The sequence below is a fragment of the Tachypleus tridentatus genome, chromosome 1 (genome assembly GCF_004210375.1).
Source record: "Tachypleus tridentatus isolate NWPU-2018 chromosome 1, ASM421037v1, whole genome shotgun sequence".
Lineage (NCBI taxonomy): Eukaryota > Metazoa > Arthropoda > Merostomata > Xiphosura > Limulidae > Tachypleus > Tachypleus tridentatus.
In genome coordinates this window covers 34,959,114-34,975,568 of record NC_134825.1, presented here as the reverse complement: position 1 = coordinate 34,975,568, position 16,455 = coordinate 34,959,114, and the positions used below count along the sequence as shown (strand labels likewise).

General features: G+C 33.5%; 1 protein-coding gene across 7 annotated transcripts in view; it reads right to left on the bottom strand.

Annotated features, from left to right (window-relative positions):
• Positions 1-9,339: 9,339 nt before the first annotated feature.
• Positions 9,340-16,455, bottom strand: part of LOC143245980 (lysine-specific demethylase 6A-like) — a 105,757-nt gene continuing 98,641 nt past the window's right edge. For all 7 annotated transcript variants that reach the window (XM_076492265.1, XM_076492247.1, XM_076492257.1 and 4 more), the window contains 5 exons: positions 16,241-16,385; positions 14,614-14,798; positions 14,263-14,389; positions 13,528-13,695; positions 9,340-12,485 (listed from right to left, as the gene is read on the bottom strand). In XM_076492265.1, coding sequence (XP_076348380.1) covers positions 12,456-12,485; positions 13,528-13,695; positions 14,263-14,389; positions 14,614-14,798; positions 16,241-16,385 — 655 coding nt within the window. In that variant the 3' untranslated portion in view covers positions 9,340-12,455. The remainder of the gene's footprint in view (positions 12,486-13,527; positions 13,696-14,262; positions 14,390-14,613; positions 14,799-16,240; positions 16,386-16,455) is intronic.

Here is a 16,455-nt window from a genome sequence, read left to right as displayed (position 1 = left end):
AGAGCAAGGTATTACAATATGATGAAATATAAGTATAATATGATAGTTTACATCAGGGATTTAAAATATTTGTTAACATTTTACCATAAAGTTATGTGTCACAGTAATAACGGTACTCAACTATAATGTCTCGAGTTCAAATCCCAGTAATGTCAGGATTTCGTGAAATCTTTTTAATATTATGTCCATTCAATATATATTTATTATTACAAAAAGACTTTAGAACATACGGACACTTATAGTTTAAAGCAAGGATTATATCATATTGACTTATAAACACAATAAATATATTCTTGTTTGTTTGTTTTTGAATCTCGCGCAAAGCTACAAAAGGGCTATCTACGCTAGCCGTCCCTAATTTAGCAGTGTAAGACTAGAGGGAAGAATCTAGTCATCACTATCACCCGCCAACTCTAACGCTACTCTTTTACCGACGAATAGTGAGATTGACAGTCACATTATAACGACCACGTTATGTTTGGTGTGACGGGAATTCAAACCCACGACCCTCAGATTACGAATCGAGCGCCTCTGCCATCTGGCCATGCCGGGCCAAAATATATTTTTAACCCAATAGATGAGACATAATACATTATAATTGATATTTTACATCTTAAATAAGATATTTTTAAATATATATATAAGTATTTAAAAGAAAAAATATTCCTTCATGCAATTGCCTTTAACCATAAAATTCTTTGCCTTTACCATTACAATTGATAACTCGAAGGCTCAGACATCCGACCATGTTGGAATATTTCATTGAGACAAGCTTTTTGCATGGTTTAATGTATAAAGCTTTATCGAGATTTAAACATAATGTAAAAATATACATCAACCAAAATTCTAATCAAGGGACACTTATAGGAAATGTTCAAATGTATATAACAGTGGTGCACAAACTTTTTGAGTCAGGGGCTACAAAAAGACTTCTCGTAACCGTTGGGGGATACAAAAAAGTGAAGATTAAAATCGCCCCACAGTTGTTTCATACAAGATGGACATCATATTTAAGAACACACAAATAACGATTACATCAAAGAGTTTGCATATTATTCTAAGAAATGTTATGATACGTCAACTGTCACAAAGTCAGTGCGATAGATGGTGCTGCATGTCATCTACGAGCTTAAAAATTTCCGGCTTGATGTTTGACGTTGAAAGACTGCTTCCAGATGATCATCAGTCAGCTGATTGCGAGCGTTGATTTTGTTCAGTTTCATATGTGAGAAAGCCTGTTTGCAGTAGTACGTGCTGCCAAACATGCTGGTGTGGACAAGTGCATTCTCTTTCAGATTAACAAATGTATCAGGCAAAGTTTTGTGGAAGTCAAGCAAACTGTTTTCTCGGTAAATAGCACGCAGTTCATCAGATGCCTGGAGATCAGTAAGTTCGAGCCGATATTCTGCTGACAAGTCATCCACTGACACACTAAACGGATCAGCAAAAAGTTTCATCAACAATCTGCATTGGTCAAAGTCATGAAACCGTGAGTTGAAGGATTGAATCAAGGTATCTAGCTTCCCAACATAAATCAATGTCCTGATTCTTCTGTAGCTGTGACTGAAAAGTGGGAAAGTGCACAAAGTTGCCTGATGCTGCTTGCTGCCAGAACAACTGCAACTTTGTCCTGAAAGCTGAGACGTGATTTGCAAGCTGACAGACAAGCTGATTTTTGCCTTGCAACTTCAAATTCAGATCATTCAAGTGTTGTGTCATGTCGACCAGAAAAGTCAAATCAGCTTCCCATGCGGGATCAGTCATGGAAATCACTTCTGTGTCTTTGTTCTTGCTTCTGAATAATTCTATCACCTCATCAATCAACTCCCAGAATCTTCTGAGCATCTTCCCTCGACTCAGCCAGCGTACTTCACAGTGATACACAAGGTCACCATAGTCTGAATCAATTTCTTCAAGAATACTTCGAAACTGACGGTGATTGAGCCCTCGTGATTTAACGAAATTAATGGTTTTCGTCACTAATGCCATCAGTGCCTGAAAACCAAGTTCTTTACTGCACAGGTTCTGTTGGTGAATAATACAGTGCAACTTCACCAACTCTCTGTTCTGCTTTCCTCGATGCTTCATTAACAGTGCTACCAGCCCGCTACTTTCTCCGATCATAGCTTGTGCTCCATCAGTTGTCACACTTACCAGTTTCGTAAAATCCAATGAAACACTGCTACACAGTCGTACTGTCTCCTCGAAGAGAGCAGACCCAGTTGTCTGACCCTTCATGGAACCCATGCCGATTAGTTCCTCTGTGGTATCAAACAATGACGACACACCACGAACAAACACTAGTAGCTGTGCTGTTGAGCTGATGTCAGTCGACTCGTATGCTGCCAAAGAGAAGTAGACAAAGTTGGCTGCTTTATTTGTAAGCTGCCTTGCCAAGTCTTCTTAGAAGTGTGAAATTCTTCATTGAACTGTCATACGATTCAAAGCCACCATCTGTAGCTTGCGAACTGCTTCCGGACAACTCAACTTTTCCGATATAGTAATCATACATTGCTTGACAAAATCACCATCAGTGAACGGTTGGCCAGATTTTGCTATCATCAACGAAATATCGTTACTGACCTCACATGCTGCACCTAAATCTGCTGACTGCTTTGAGAAAAAGTTCTGCTGGTGATTCAGCGACCGCTGCAGAGATTCAATTCGAGCTGTTCGTTCATCACCGACAATGTTGTGGAAATCTTTATGCTTCGACTCATAATGACGCTTTATATTGGATACCTTCGCCACTGCTACTGTCGAATGACACAGCAGACAAATCACGTTCTTCTGTTGTTGAACAAAACAGTATTGCACAGTCCGATTATTATGAAACTGCCGGTTTTCGTCGTCAACTTTTCTTTTACGATTAGCTGCCATTTTTGTTACGAAATAATATTAAAATAGGGCACGTAAGTAAATCTCGAAGAACAATTGGAACGCGTGAAATTTCGTTATCACGGAAATATTACGTCATTGCGCCAATGATTAAATGCCTATGCATTAACGAGATTTGCTTATTAAATTTTCTTTATTGCTCGACACAAATATGGAACCATCCAGTATCTAATATAATGCATATTATTCTATAGCGCTTAATCTTCGCGCAGGCCTGAACTCTAAGCGCGTGAACTCTCTATGTTTGACTTTCCCGTTGGACATCGCGGGCCACTCGGTGACTTGTCGTGGGCCGAACTTTGTGCACCACTGGTGTATTAAAATGTTGTTTTTTTGTGAAATACTATGAAAAGGATAAGTATTTCTTCTTTATACATATACTGTTATTACAATATAATTTGTCATTAGAAAAAAATGTTAATAAAGCATTTACTTACATTTTATTTTTAGAAAAAAGCAATCAGTATTTACCGTCATATGACGAGCATTCACGTAGTCATATACGATAACTTGTTTGTCTGTTTCGAATTTTCGGGCAAAGCTCTCTCACTCTCGGGTTTGAGTATCATATGTACCCTTGACGGTCAAGTGCTCTTTGACCTCTTCCTCCTTCCTTTACTTATATATTCATGCAGTGTTGGTTGGTGTTAGTTACTGCTTTATGGTCAGAGTGGGCTGAATTACTTCGACCCTTTTCAGGGCAATGTCCATGTACTGGTATACATTTACAGATATTCTTTTGCCCATTCAGTCTAGTTTGATGGTGTCTCTCCTTTATATATATAAATTATTTTTTTGTTTAAAGTATATGTTGATTGGGGAGAGGTGTTTAGGACTATCTTCAACATGTCTAGTTCGCATGATAATTCATTTTTCATCCAATTTTTATCAAAATACATTATTGTACTATGTACGAATCTACCTGGTATGGTTGGTAGGTTCGGATATTTGTGCATGAACTTTGATGATGTGGTTTTGAGAACTCTGTATACTGTTGTGAAGAGTGTGTTTTGTATTGTTTGTAGCTTGGCTTTAATTGTTTTGCACTTACAGTTATTCATGTTGGAGTTGTATAGTCTATTACTGGTCTAATGTAGGTTTTGTAAATTTTTAGTATATTGTCTGTTAATGCTTCACTATTCTTGCTAGTTAGACTCCTAGCATAGTTGGTTCTTCGCCAGACTTTACTTTTAATTTCATTTACATGGTCAATCCATGTTAATTTTGAGTCATAGGTTAGACCAACAAATTTTGCCAATGTGGCAGTCTGAAGAAGTGTTCCATTCATATATATTTCAGGCTGTAGTTTTTTTTTTTGTATTTTGTCAGCTTTGTAAAAACGACAAGTTGTGTTTTTGCTGTATTTATTTTAGTTCTGCATTTTTGACAGTATTCGTTTATTCTATTTAGTTGTGGTTGCTGATTGTGATAGGTAACTGGTGGGTATGCACAAATATAGTTTTGGTTTTGCTTCATCACGTAGAAACTCTGAGAAATAGACAGTTAACTGTTTACCGGCAATAACGTATTTAATTGCGTCTATGTTTCTAATACGGTATTAAGTTCAACATAATTAAAAGTGTTTTGCTCCTGGTTTTCGTTTGTATTCAATGTCCAGTGCATCGCGTTGCAGTGTCCAACAATAATCAGCAAGCATTGACGGATTCCAGTTGCCCTGATATCGTTTTTCCATTGCAGCAAAACTGAAGATTTCGATTAAACGGTACGTGATGGGCAAATTTGGATGTGATTTTGGTGATTAGCAGCCAAATATCTATAAGGAACACCCAGCAGTGTTCAAGAAGCAAAAATTTTGTTGTGCAGTGTAAGTGTTGATCACAAATATAACTTCTCGATGCTTTCAGTAAACTGGCTGTAGCAAACCAACAATATTAAACTGTCTCCCTGCATGTTGTGATAGCTACCGTTTATACTCATTAGGCGGGATTCTCGAAAATTCAACTAGTAATCAGTGGAATATTCCATACATACACTGTTCATTCTTACGCTCGAGAAACTTATACATATTTAGAGAAAAGGCGGAAATTTCGCAATACACATTTAACGATATGCGTTACATGCATTTCTAAATATATATTAAACTGAAACAAACATAGATTTTAAAATATATGTATAAGAGTAAATCTGTATCAATACATAAGCTACAATTATAATCAAGGACACACAGGAGGTTACAAAACATACATGAAAAATGTTGTTTTTCATGAAACACTAGAAAAAGTAATTAACTATTGTTCTGAATAATGAAGATGTTTTGTCATATTTTTGTATTGGTGTTAGATTCTTTATAAGACGAGTCTGTGACTTGTTGGCAATAAATTTCAACAATAAACGCACAAGACACAATTCACTTGTTTTAAAATAATATATTTGAAACAGGTAAAATCTATGCACAAAGAATTATTACACTATTTGCTATCTCAGTTGTGTAAAGAGCTTTAAATAATTGTCTATTTTTCATCAAAGTCTAGGCAAGTGGGTTCAGTTACTTTAGAATATCTTTTAACAAGAGAAATTATTCTACTATATATCTAATATTACAATATAAACTGTGAAGCTCACTGCTATATACTCCTTGTGGCTACACTCGCGATAATGCAGGCTAACTTCACTTTTTTGTTACTTTTACTTACTTACTTCTTTCATCTCTGTATCTGAATGTGTTTATGACATGCGATAGAAAAGTCTAGAAATATTTAGCCCTCTAGTAACAAATATATTAAACATAATGAGAGAAACGTAGAAGCTTTGAGTAAGATGACGTCAACATTATTACAAAAGCCTATTACAACGATTAAACTACATATACAACACGACTCGCACAGAGTTACATAACGAAACTTGTTACAACTCTTGCTTTTAAAATAATTAATTTGTAACACTCTTCTTATAAAAACTAAATAATCATTAAATATTAGATCACTAAATAAACTAATTATTAACTCTACAGAACAGTTTTGAATATCTAACATGTATTTAATTTTCAAAAATTTGAAAAAAATACAGTAGAATATTTTAACAAATAATGCTTGCTTGAAACTTAAAATAAGAAACTGGTGATTCCACGTAGACTTAACTCTTCATCTTATGTATTTCATTTCACAAAGTTAGATGTTGTTTGGCCATAACACCTAACACATTTCTTTTGATCTTGGCCACACGGAACCGCACTACGAAACGTTATGTTTTATTTTCATATCTTCGAAAAAACGTGTGGAAACTGGTAATGAAAACATGATATTGTATCTACCACTAGCATACTTACATTCCTGGATGAAGGAATTATGTGGAAATTTTAAACACCAATCGTATATAAGACAATGCAAAAATGAAATAATATATATATATTTTTAAATGGAAGAAAAGTAATAATGTCCCTTAAGAAGTTCCATTATTTTTGTCTTAAGTGTATACCAGGACACGGTTCGGCAGCCATACTGTCTACATTGATTTCCTGAGAAAACAAACCAGCATGTGTTTTTTCACAAGTCATTGGTGAAGGTGTTTAAATTGTAAGTATTCATCTGTATGCCTTTAAAACACTTTGTGTTATATTATTAAAAAAAACAAAAAAACTTTAAGTTAATTTTATGGAATCATCATGACAAGAGAGTATTGAAGTTAATAATTACCGGTTACACAACATTATCATCCAGTAATTATAGGCCAGTTAGTCTTGCATCAGTTATGTGAAAACGTATGGAAAGTCTGATAGATTCTTTACAAAGACATTAAACAAAGTTTAAAATTTTAGAATTTTATTGGATAACCAACATCGTTTCACTAAAATAACTTGCCTTACAAAACTTTTAATATTATTTGAAAAGTTACTACTTATTTAAATTAGAGTAAGGGTGTAGATTTGGGGTGTCTGGATTTTTAAAAAGCCTTTGACAAGGTGCTACCTAAAAGGTTTATAAAAAAATATATCGCTAGAAGTGTGGGGTATAAGTTAGCTAATTAGATAGAAGAGTGGCTGAATGAAAAAAAGCAGAGGGTTGTCATAAATACAGTTCAGTTTCTTTCTTTTTGAAGCACAACGCTATAGAATGGGCTATAGCTCTCCACCACAGGTATCGAAACACAATTTATAGCATTGCAAGTACGTTGACATACCGCTATGCAACTGAGGGACAAGAGTTCAGTGATACTAGATTAATGTCACAAGTGAATTACATCGGAGCTCAGTCCTAGGGCCTTTAACTCCATTTAAATTACATCAATGACATAGATGAAGGAAGGGTCAATGAATTACTTAAACTTTTCTAATTATACATAAGCATTTGATGTTACTAGCTAAGAAGATGCTGCTACTTTACAAAAGGATTTAGATCATTTAGTGACTTGGGTGAATAAATGACAGATAGGTTTTAATTGAAATAACTGTATGTGGGTTATCATAATTTGCATTATAAGTATAATTTAAATTTCAGTATAATGCGAAGGGGCAGCTTGAAGTTATATGGAATAGGTTTGTTCATATTCAGCCAAATGTAAAGCACAGAGCTTGTTAACTATAATATAGGTGTAAAAACGTCCATTATCGTCCATGGATTTATAATTATCCCACTTATTTTCCCCAATAAAGACACAAAAAACATTATTTAACCTTACCTTTCAAAGGAGTGGGGTTTGATAAGTTATATTTGCATGCGGATGTATATTTAACCGTCTGGAAGCTTATGTAATGGTTGTAGTTAGGGGTAGAATGAAGGTTTGGAAGTTCGCGCAAAGCTAAACGAAGGTTATCTGTGCTACTCGTTCCTTATTTAGCAGTGAAAGACGAGAGGAAAGGCAACTACTTATCACCACCCACCGCCATCTTTTGGGTTACACTTTTACCAAAAAATAGCGGAATTGAGCGTCACATATAATGCCCCTAGACTGAAAGAGCGAGCATGGTTGGCAGGGCGAGGATTTGGCCCCAGCATAGAATGAATGAAGAGAATGTTAATCTCCTTTATTTACTTGTTAACATTTTAAACTACGTACTCGTGACGACCTTGACACACAATATAAGGAAAACTGTGTCCTAGTGTATTATCTCAGCTTATAAAAAATAATGAATACAATAAAGAACTTTGAAACCAAATCTTACTGTAAATTGTAATAGAATATAGCTCTTTCTTCCTATGATAAATAAACTCAAAACGAAACTGTTTACAAATTAAGCTGTTATTGGACATCTTCCTCGTATCTATGCGTCCTTCAACAATCCATTCTACGTGTTTGTGTGTTTTGAATTTTCGCGCAAAACTACACGAGGTCTTTCTGCGATAGCCCTTCCTAATTTAACAGTTTGAGACTAGAGGGAATACAGCTAGTCACCACCACCCACTGCCAATTCTTGGGCTACTCTTCTACCAACAAATAGTGGGAATGATCGTAACGTTATAACATCCCCACGGTTGAAAAGGAAACCGTGTTTGGTATGATAGGGATTCGAAACCGCGACCATTAGATTATGAGTCGAGTGCCTTAACCACGTGGCTATGCCGGGCCAATGTTCTTAACCGAATGTTAACAGTCATGATTTTATTGTGATCATACAAAGAAATTAACAATCGTTACATAAAGGAAATTAGGGCCTCTTACATGTTAAGAAAAACTAAACCAAACCCACTATGCTCTATCAAATTCATTTGATATTAACCTATTTACCGCGCGACATAAAGAGAAGCAAAAGTTTCCGACACCCTCCTGTTGTATTTTAGGCCACTAAATCTTTTTCAGATTTGAAAGATTTTTTTGAAACCTAAATTCCTGCAACGAGTTTAATTTGATATGGTTTGGTTCGTTTTTAAATTCGCGCAAAGCTACACGAGGGCTATCTGCGCTAGCCGTTCCTAATTTAGCAGTGTAAGACTAGAGGGAAGGCAGCTAGTCATCACCACTCACCGCCAACTGTTGGGCTACTCTTTTACCAACGGATAGTGGGTTCACCGTCACATTATAACGCCCCCACGGCTGAAAGGGCGAACATGTTTAGTGCAACAGGGATTCGAACCTACGACCCTCGAATTACGAGTCGAACGCCTTAACCCACCTGGCCGGCAATTTGATTTGTATAAAGACTGTTAGGTTTAAATGTTCGCCAACTCGTTGTTGGCAATATGGAAGATTTCATCAGGTCTTTGGCATTTAAATTTATGAGGCCTAATTATGTCCCAAGAAATATTTGTATCACCTTATACTGTAAGCTTTAATAGTAACACCATCTCGTTTTCAAGTATTTAGTAAATCTTTTGAAGTTTGCATTAATCATATAAATGTACGATTTTTTCGTGTCTCTTAATTTAAAAAAATAAGCTTATTTTAAGAAATTATGCATTTCCGTATAAATTACAAAACTGGATGATATTCTCAGTATAGTTTTAAAAAATGATCAGTTGATGTTAAAAAAATACACAGATCAAAAATTACTTTTTTTATTGTGGGCAAGGTTTTCTTTAAATACATAAATATAATAGACAGCTTGTTAAAAGACGTTAGGTACTGACATGTCACATATTGTACTGAGATCAAGAGAACGTCTTCCCATGGCAAGAAGACAAATTATGGTGTTACAAATTTGACCTAACTGAAATCACTTATGCCAGTTTACAAATGTTTAATTTACTACACTAATAGTCTGAAATACCTGAGCAATTGTCAGTTTCACGTTCTGATTAACTGATGATCATTTACAAACAAGTGACAAAATCACACATTGAGATCTACTTGATAAATATACATATATATAGTAAAATAAAAACGAAATATTTATACAAATTCACCTCACTTACTTTTATCTCAAGAAAAGCAGAGGAACAGTTTCCACAGAAAAAAAAATCCTTTAGAAGGTTTTCAGTTATGTGAATACATACATATAACGTTTCAGTTGTTACCTTGGTTTGCACATGGTGAAAACAGTATATATCTATCAAAGTGGCAGTGCTATAAGAATTAACTCTTCTGTTAGTTAAACTTAGAAAAGAGCAATTCTTGCTTCTTGTGAATTCATGGTAATATGAAGAATGAAATTCTTATCAAAACTGAATTTAGTATTTTAACAATCACATAAACCATCAACCCTATGTTCCTGTACGGTTGGCTTAAATTATTCACAACTGTAAATACTTTGTACTTTACTATTCCAGAAAAACTTCTGCAAGTTTGTGTCACAGGCACCTTTAGCTGTATATGGAAACTTGAAATATTGCATCTCTGTTGCAGTGATGTCAAATATACATGGCATATCCATCCAAGTTTGCCATCCTGTGATTCAATCATACAGAAATTTTTGCAAAATAATATATCAGAAGTTTCCATTTTCTAGCAGTAAAAAAATCCAGATTTGTGTAATTTTGTAATAAGAATTATTTTGCTTGTAGTATAATTTTTTTTAGTTTGGATTAACCTTCATACTCTCGTGCACAAAAATAAGTTCAAAACAATCCAGTTTTTCAGTGAATTACACCCATTATGTTTTCTTCACAGTATATTTTTATGAAGGTGGAACATGAAATATATTATCTTTCACTATGTTACAAACCCATTCCTTGAACAGTTTTAAAATATATATATACGTATATATACACACCTATGACATATTTAAGTGTTGAAAAATGAAAATATTATATCAATAACTTAATTTTCAATAAGAACAATGTACAGCAAGTTATTATTACATATTTTCATGGTAATCCAAACATACGTATGAAATATACTTCAAGAGTTTTTTACTTTGGGTGCCCCAGCAAAATCTTCAACCAGTGAAGGTTAATATATAAAACTACCCATATGTGCTTTAAACAGTGAGGATGACACGACTCTTTATGATTCTGTCACCTAAAAATGACAAGGCTTAGTTAAAAACTACAGTTTGATAAAATGGCAGTGTTTTCAGCAGTGGCAAAAGTATATTATGAATTACGTTGCATAGTTTGATGAGCTAAAATTCCAAACCTACATACTGACCAGCTGGAAATAAATTAGGTTTCCATTTTCCATAAATTAAGTAACTTTTTTTTTAAAGATCTGAAATGCTTGATCTTAAAAGCAGTTGGCCTTATGGGATTTCACATAACTGTTACTTAACAATAAACTTCACTTGTGCTTTAAGTTTGGCACAAACTGCTACACTCTCATTAACTAAAGCAAAATATTAAGACTAATAATAAAATTATGTAATACCTATGACAGTTGAAATTGTGGAATACTTTAGGTCAACAGACCATTAACCCATCTGTATACTATACTTGGCAGTGAATGTTGTGCATAATATTCAACTAAATGAGTTAACATTATTTTTGGCATAATAATATCAAAAGGCTACCCTTTTTTTTAAATTGTATTGTGATATAAACTAATCTTTGTGTCAGACAAAAATGTAAGTGAATTAACACATTTGCTGCCACGTGTCCCACAGGTGGGTCACAATCAACCCTTTGTTACAAAAGCCAAATTTCTCCTGTGGCATGAGTTTGGGTCACTGTTAATTCTTCTTGTCACTTCTTCAATGGCACTAGAGTAAGAATTATTAATACTACTGGTGGCAGTGAACATGTTAAACAAAATATTAGACTTGAACTCCTGATGGCTAACATAACTATTGTTGGAACTGACTACATATATATATATATAAATATTAAAAAGTTCAGTGTGTAACTAAGGAAGTGTCAACTATTCTAGATATTTTGAACCAATTTTACATCTTATATCAAAAATTTGTCTTCTTAATATTGAATTGTTTGGTGGTTCTACATCTGATTAAAATCCATAAATCATTATCTAGAATCTACTTTACAACAAGCCGTAGTGTAATCCATCTTGTAAAATGAAAACATAAAAAATATCAGTCAAATAAATTTTTGTACCTTGCCAAACCTCAACACTGTCAGGAAACCATTTTATAACTCAAAGTCTAGCACTTCATGTATTATTTCTAGCAAAGCATCAATACTTTCTCATTGAGCTATGCATGCATTAAAGTGTCTTCATCAGAATAAGGCTGTATATGCAAAATGATATAATTGCACCAAATGCACTTAAGTATGTTATCTCTGTTATCTTAAAAACAATTTCACCACAAAGAATGGCTAAAGCTGTAATCACACTGCATTTTGCATGGGCTTCAAATTTTCAATAAAGGAACTTTTAATTTCTTCTCATCTAGTTGTGATTTCATGCTGGTTTCAGTCCTTATAGTCAGCTGTTATAACCTGAAGGTGGATAAATAAATGCCTCAAAAACAGTCCATATTATCACATGTTTGTACCTATACATACATTACACAAATTTAACACTGTAGTTGGAAGATATACAAACCAAACACAAAAAACTGGAGAAATCTACAAAATTTTCCACATTGTTCAGAATTCACAACACAAGGTCATTCATCCTAGAAAAAATAGACTGCTTTTATATCATCTCAGCCTATAGAATTTCCAACAGAAACAAATGTTGAACTGTTAACAACTTGTTTATAGCAGTGTGTGCGAAACTTTCAAACGTCTTGAGCATGTCTGTAATTTCTAGAAGCTAGTTTCAAGGTGTCATGTGGCAGTAGTTGAAGCTGTTGGCAGCTGAAATAGAGAAAGTTTATGATAAATGAAATTATTGAAAGACAATGTACAGAAAATATATGCAAAAAGGAAAAATACCAAAAAATAACTATTGAACCTATTTAACTATAAAATTACCTTGATACCAAGCTTGAAAGCCAGAGTGCAACAAGAAAAATTCACATACGGTAATATGGAATTTTATACAGCTATATTTAGGATGACTTAATTAAAACCTAGTCTATCACATCTATAAATTAGTATACATGCCATTTCACCTTCAAAGAACAAGCTATATATCTTCAAAACCGTATGCATATCATATAATATTCCGTGTTTTTCACTCAAAAAATCAAGCTATATATCTTTGAAGCCCGATACATATCATGTAGATGTTTCCATGTGTTTTTCACTCAACAATTGTTTTACATTACAAGTTGATGCTCAGTATTCCCCAAGTTTTTGATAAAAAATTCCACATGAAATAATGTTTACAAATGTGAATAGTTGTTGCTCAAAGAGTCAATATGGAAGATAAAAAGCACTGTCATACATCTATTTATACGCTTCTCTTTTATGTTGTTGTTTTAATTCATGCAAAACTAATTAAGGGCTGTTAATATGTGCTAGTAATCCCTAATTTAGCAATGATAAACTAAAGGGAAGACAGCTACTTAACACTGCCCAACACTCTTGGGCTACTCTTTCACCAATGAATAGTGGACTGAACCATGACATTATAATGCTCCCATGATTAAATGGGTGAACATGTTTACTGATGAGGAGAAGAGGATCCAAACTCATCACCTATAGATTGTGTGTTCAGCACCCAAATCATCAGGTCATATCAGGATGGCACAGTTAATACAATACAAAAATAACAAAACATAAATATTCAAACATACTTGTAAGATCTACTTTACACCTATTGAATCACTTCACTTAGCCTGAAGATTCTGAAAGATTAGGTTTTGTAAGTTTTCACAACTTTGTAGTATTTCTTAATGGTTTTTAAGAAGTTGTGATTATACTGCTTATAGAAAGTACATAAAGATAGTCTTACTGGATGTAGAATAAAATTGTTGTAGACTTCCATTAGATCTTCCATTGTATACTCCTCCAAAATGACAAACTCTTCTAGTTCTGAGTTGTCTTTCATGGCACAGTGAAGACAATGAACCATGTGTTTCCTGTCCACCTCCTTCACAAACAGGATGTTGAACACTTCAAGCTAAAAGATGTTTCACGTTTCAAGTTAAATAGTAGAATTTATCAGGAAGCTTAATCTTATTTTTAAACACTGTCAAATATTTGTTCCACAAATAAAAATATTAATCATATTGTGTTATTCTTATGTAACTATTTTTTTTTTAATATTTCTATGTCATCCAATATTATTTCAAAGGGTAAATCATTTCTCAGTCTCTCATGAAAAAGATAATTTAAAACTTCCATGCTTCTTATTTCAGCTGAACAGTATGGCTAAAAAATTAAGAGATTACTTCTAACAAAAAGAAAAAAGCAGTCTAAATCAAATTACCTAAACTTAATTTTGCTTTACAGCTATACTGAAAAAAGGTTCTCATACTATCCATTACCAAGTTAAAGAATTGCTTCTATTACAAAAATTACTACTTCATGAAAAATGTTATATTTACATGTTAAGAAAATAATTTAATCTTCAGAAATAGTTCCTAGCATTAGATCTGCCTGGATAAGAACAGTTAGAGAAATTAAAATAAATTCAAGCACATTATATAACCCCATAATTGTGTGGAAAATTATATGACATTAGTACCTCACAATTTCCACAATAATGTGCAGTTTCATTTTTTCCTCGGCCATGCCACCTAATATTCTTTTTAAGAGTTTTCACTAAATCAATAGACAGCTGGCACATTTGTAATGTCTTCATTAGACAGTACCTGTGAAGAACACAGATACCAAGATTAATCATTCTGAGGTTAAAGCTCTGAAAAAATATTTTAAGTGAAATATACAAGCACATTATAACTATTGAAATCTCATTCTGTTAATTTATTCATTGTACAAGTTTACTCTGAAGCAAACAATGTCTGTTAGGAAAGAATAAACAATACCTTGAAACTTTTCTAGCTGGATTACAAAAAGAAAAAAATAGTTCACTCACTTTATTAATTTATACAGTTTTTGATCTGACACTGTGATGTTTCTAGCCAAATTCCATGTTAAATGAGCCAATGGAACAATGGACTTGTACTTTTGTATTTTGTTCCATTCATATCTCTCGATGGCCAGTCGATATTGGCTGGCTGTCAACGGACCAACGTTCCAAGCAATGTTATTGCACCATCCCTAGTGTAAATGGAAAGATTCTTTTAATTCAGAAACTATAATACATAATAACATAGTGTGATAAAAGCCTGGCACTCGAATACGTTTCTTAAATTATATAATTTAAAAAAAAAAATTAACAATTAAACACTAACACTATCAAAATAATTGAACATCTACTTCAGAATAAAGTGCATTAATTACAAACAAACATTTTTAAACATCATAAAAAATATGGTTTATTTGTATTAGAAGTGCAATTTAAACTTTCAGATGGAAGAGTACACTCCCAGATGTCCCTAGGTTGAGATACCTTTGGAAACACAGAAGCTGCTTTTAGCATCTCCTCACAGTTCTTGTCTCATTATATCCCCATTTTGAAACTCCTTCCTGCACCACTGGATATTGTATTAGTATCTACCAAAAATCAGTTGATTACACACAAACTAACTCAACTTTAGCATTGAGCACAGCCACATATTACCATAATATTTGCACAGTATACATAATGGGACAAAAGTCATTGTATGGAAACATGTTTTACACACATATGCTCATAGTAAAGACAATAAATTTGTCATGAATGCTAAAAACCTCAGAAACTATGACACCGAATATTCAAACATATTCTGATATCATATATATTCTGACTTTCATAATATTGTTATACCAAATTTCCATACTCAATGTTTTCAAGACTGACCAGCACATATGCCCAAGTACAGAAAACACTACATCATTTCCTCAACACCTACATTTTCTGGACATTTTCAAAATCACATCACTAACAGGCAGGGCAGAACAGTAGTTCTGATGACACAAGTGAATAAGGTTCTAGTAATATTGTAACATGAACTTTGTTGGTTCAAACATTTCTTGTTGCTACAGTCTTACACACCACATTCTTGCTTTATGCTCAATATAGCTGTTCGTTCTGTGGGATACAGGAATAAAATTGTGATTTCATGTTTGTATTTCTTCCTCAGGTAAACAAAAGTGTTCCAAGCTATCATCTGTATTATAGTGTCTCAAACTATTAGTAAGACCAAAAACAGCCCTTATGGGAGCCCATTCTATTACAAATCTCCTAGGAACAACAACAAAAATAATCAGTTTAAGATGTAATCACTACAGGATTTATATTACAAGTATGGTTGTCTCTTTCAGATGATGAAAATGTAATTATGGTCAAACTTCCTTTTTCTTGTCCTATAAACAAATTAATACTCATTTAAATGTTTTCAAATACCAAAAGCTTTAAGTGGTTTTTATAAATACATTTTAATCTTTATTACATAAACACACACATGGACTAAACTCTCTCCCTCTCTCTAGTAATATTTGAACTCTTAAATTTATTAATACTGTTGTTTTAACATAATGTTGTACCAATATTTAATACAAAGGTATAAATTACATAAAGAGATTCTGATAAATATTAGTGAAGCAACAGAATTTCTCACCACAGCTTGGACCCAGTGGACAGTACCAGCATTAACCCACACAAAATCTCCAGGCTTTTGCAGGAACCTATATACTGGAACATTTGCAGTAAGCAAGTCTTCAATGATGGGCCACCAGGAACCATGCAGATAGTTGATGTTATTCCTGAAAAAAATAAAAAGGTAAACATATAGATGCATGAGTCTGCAAAACCTTATATTATTTTCTTTATTAC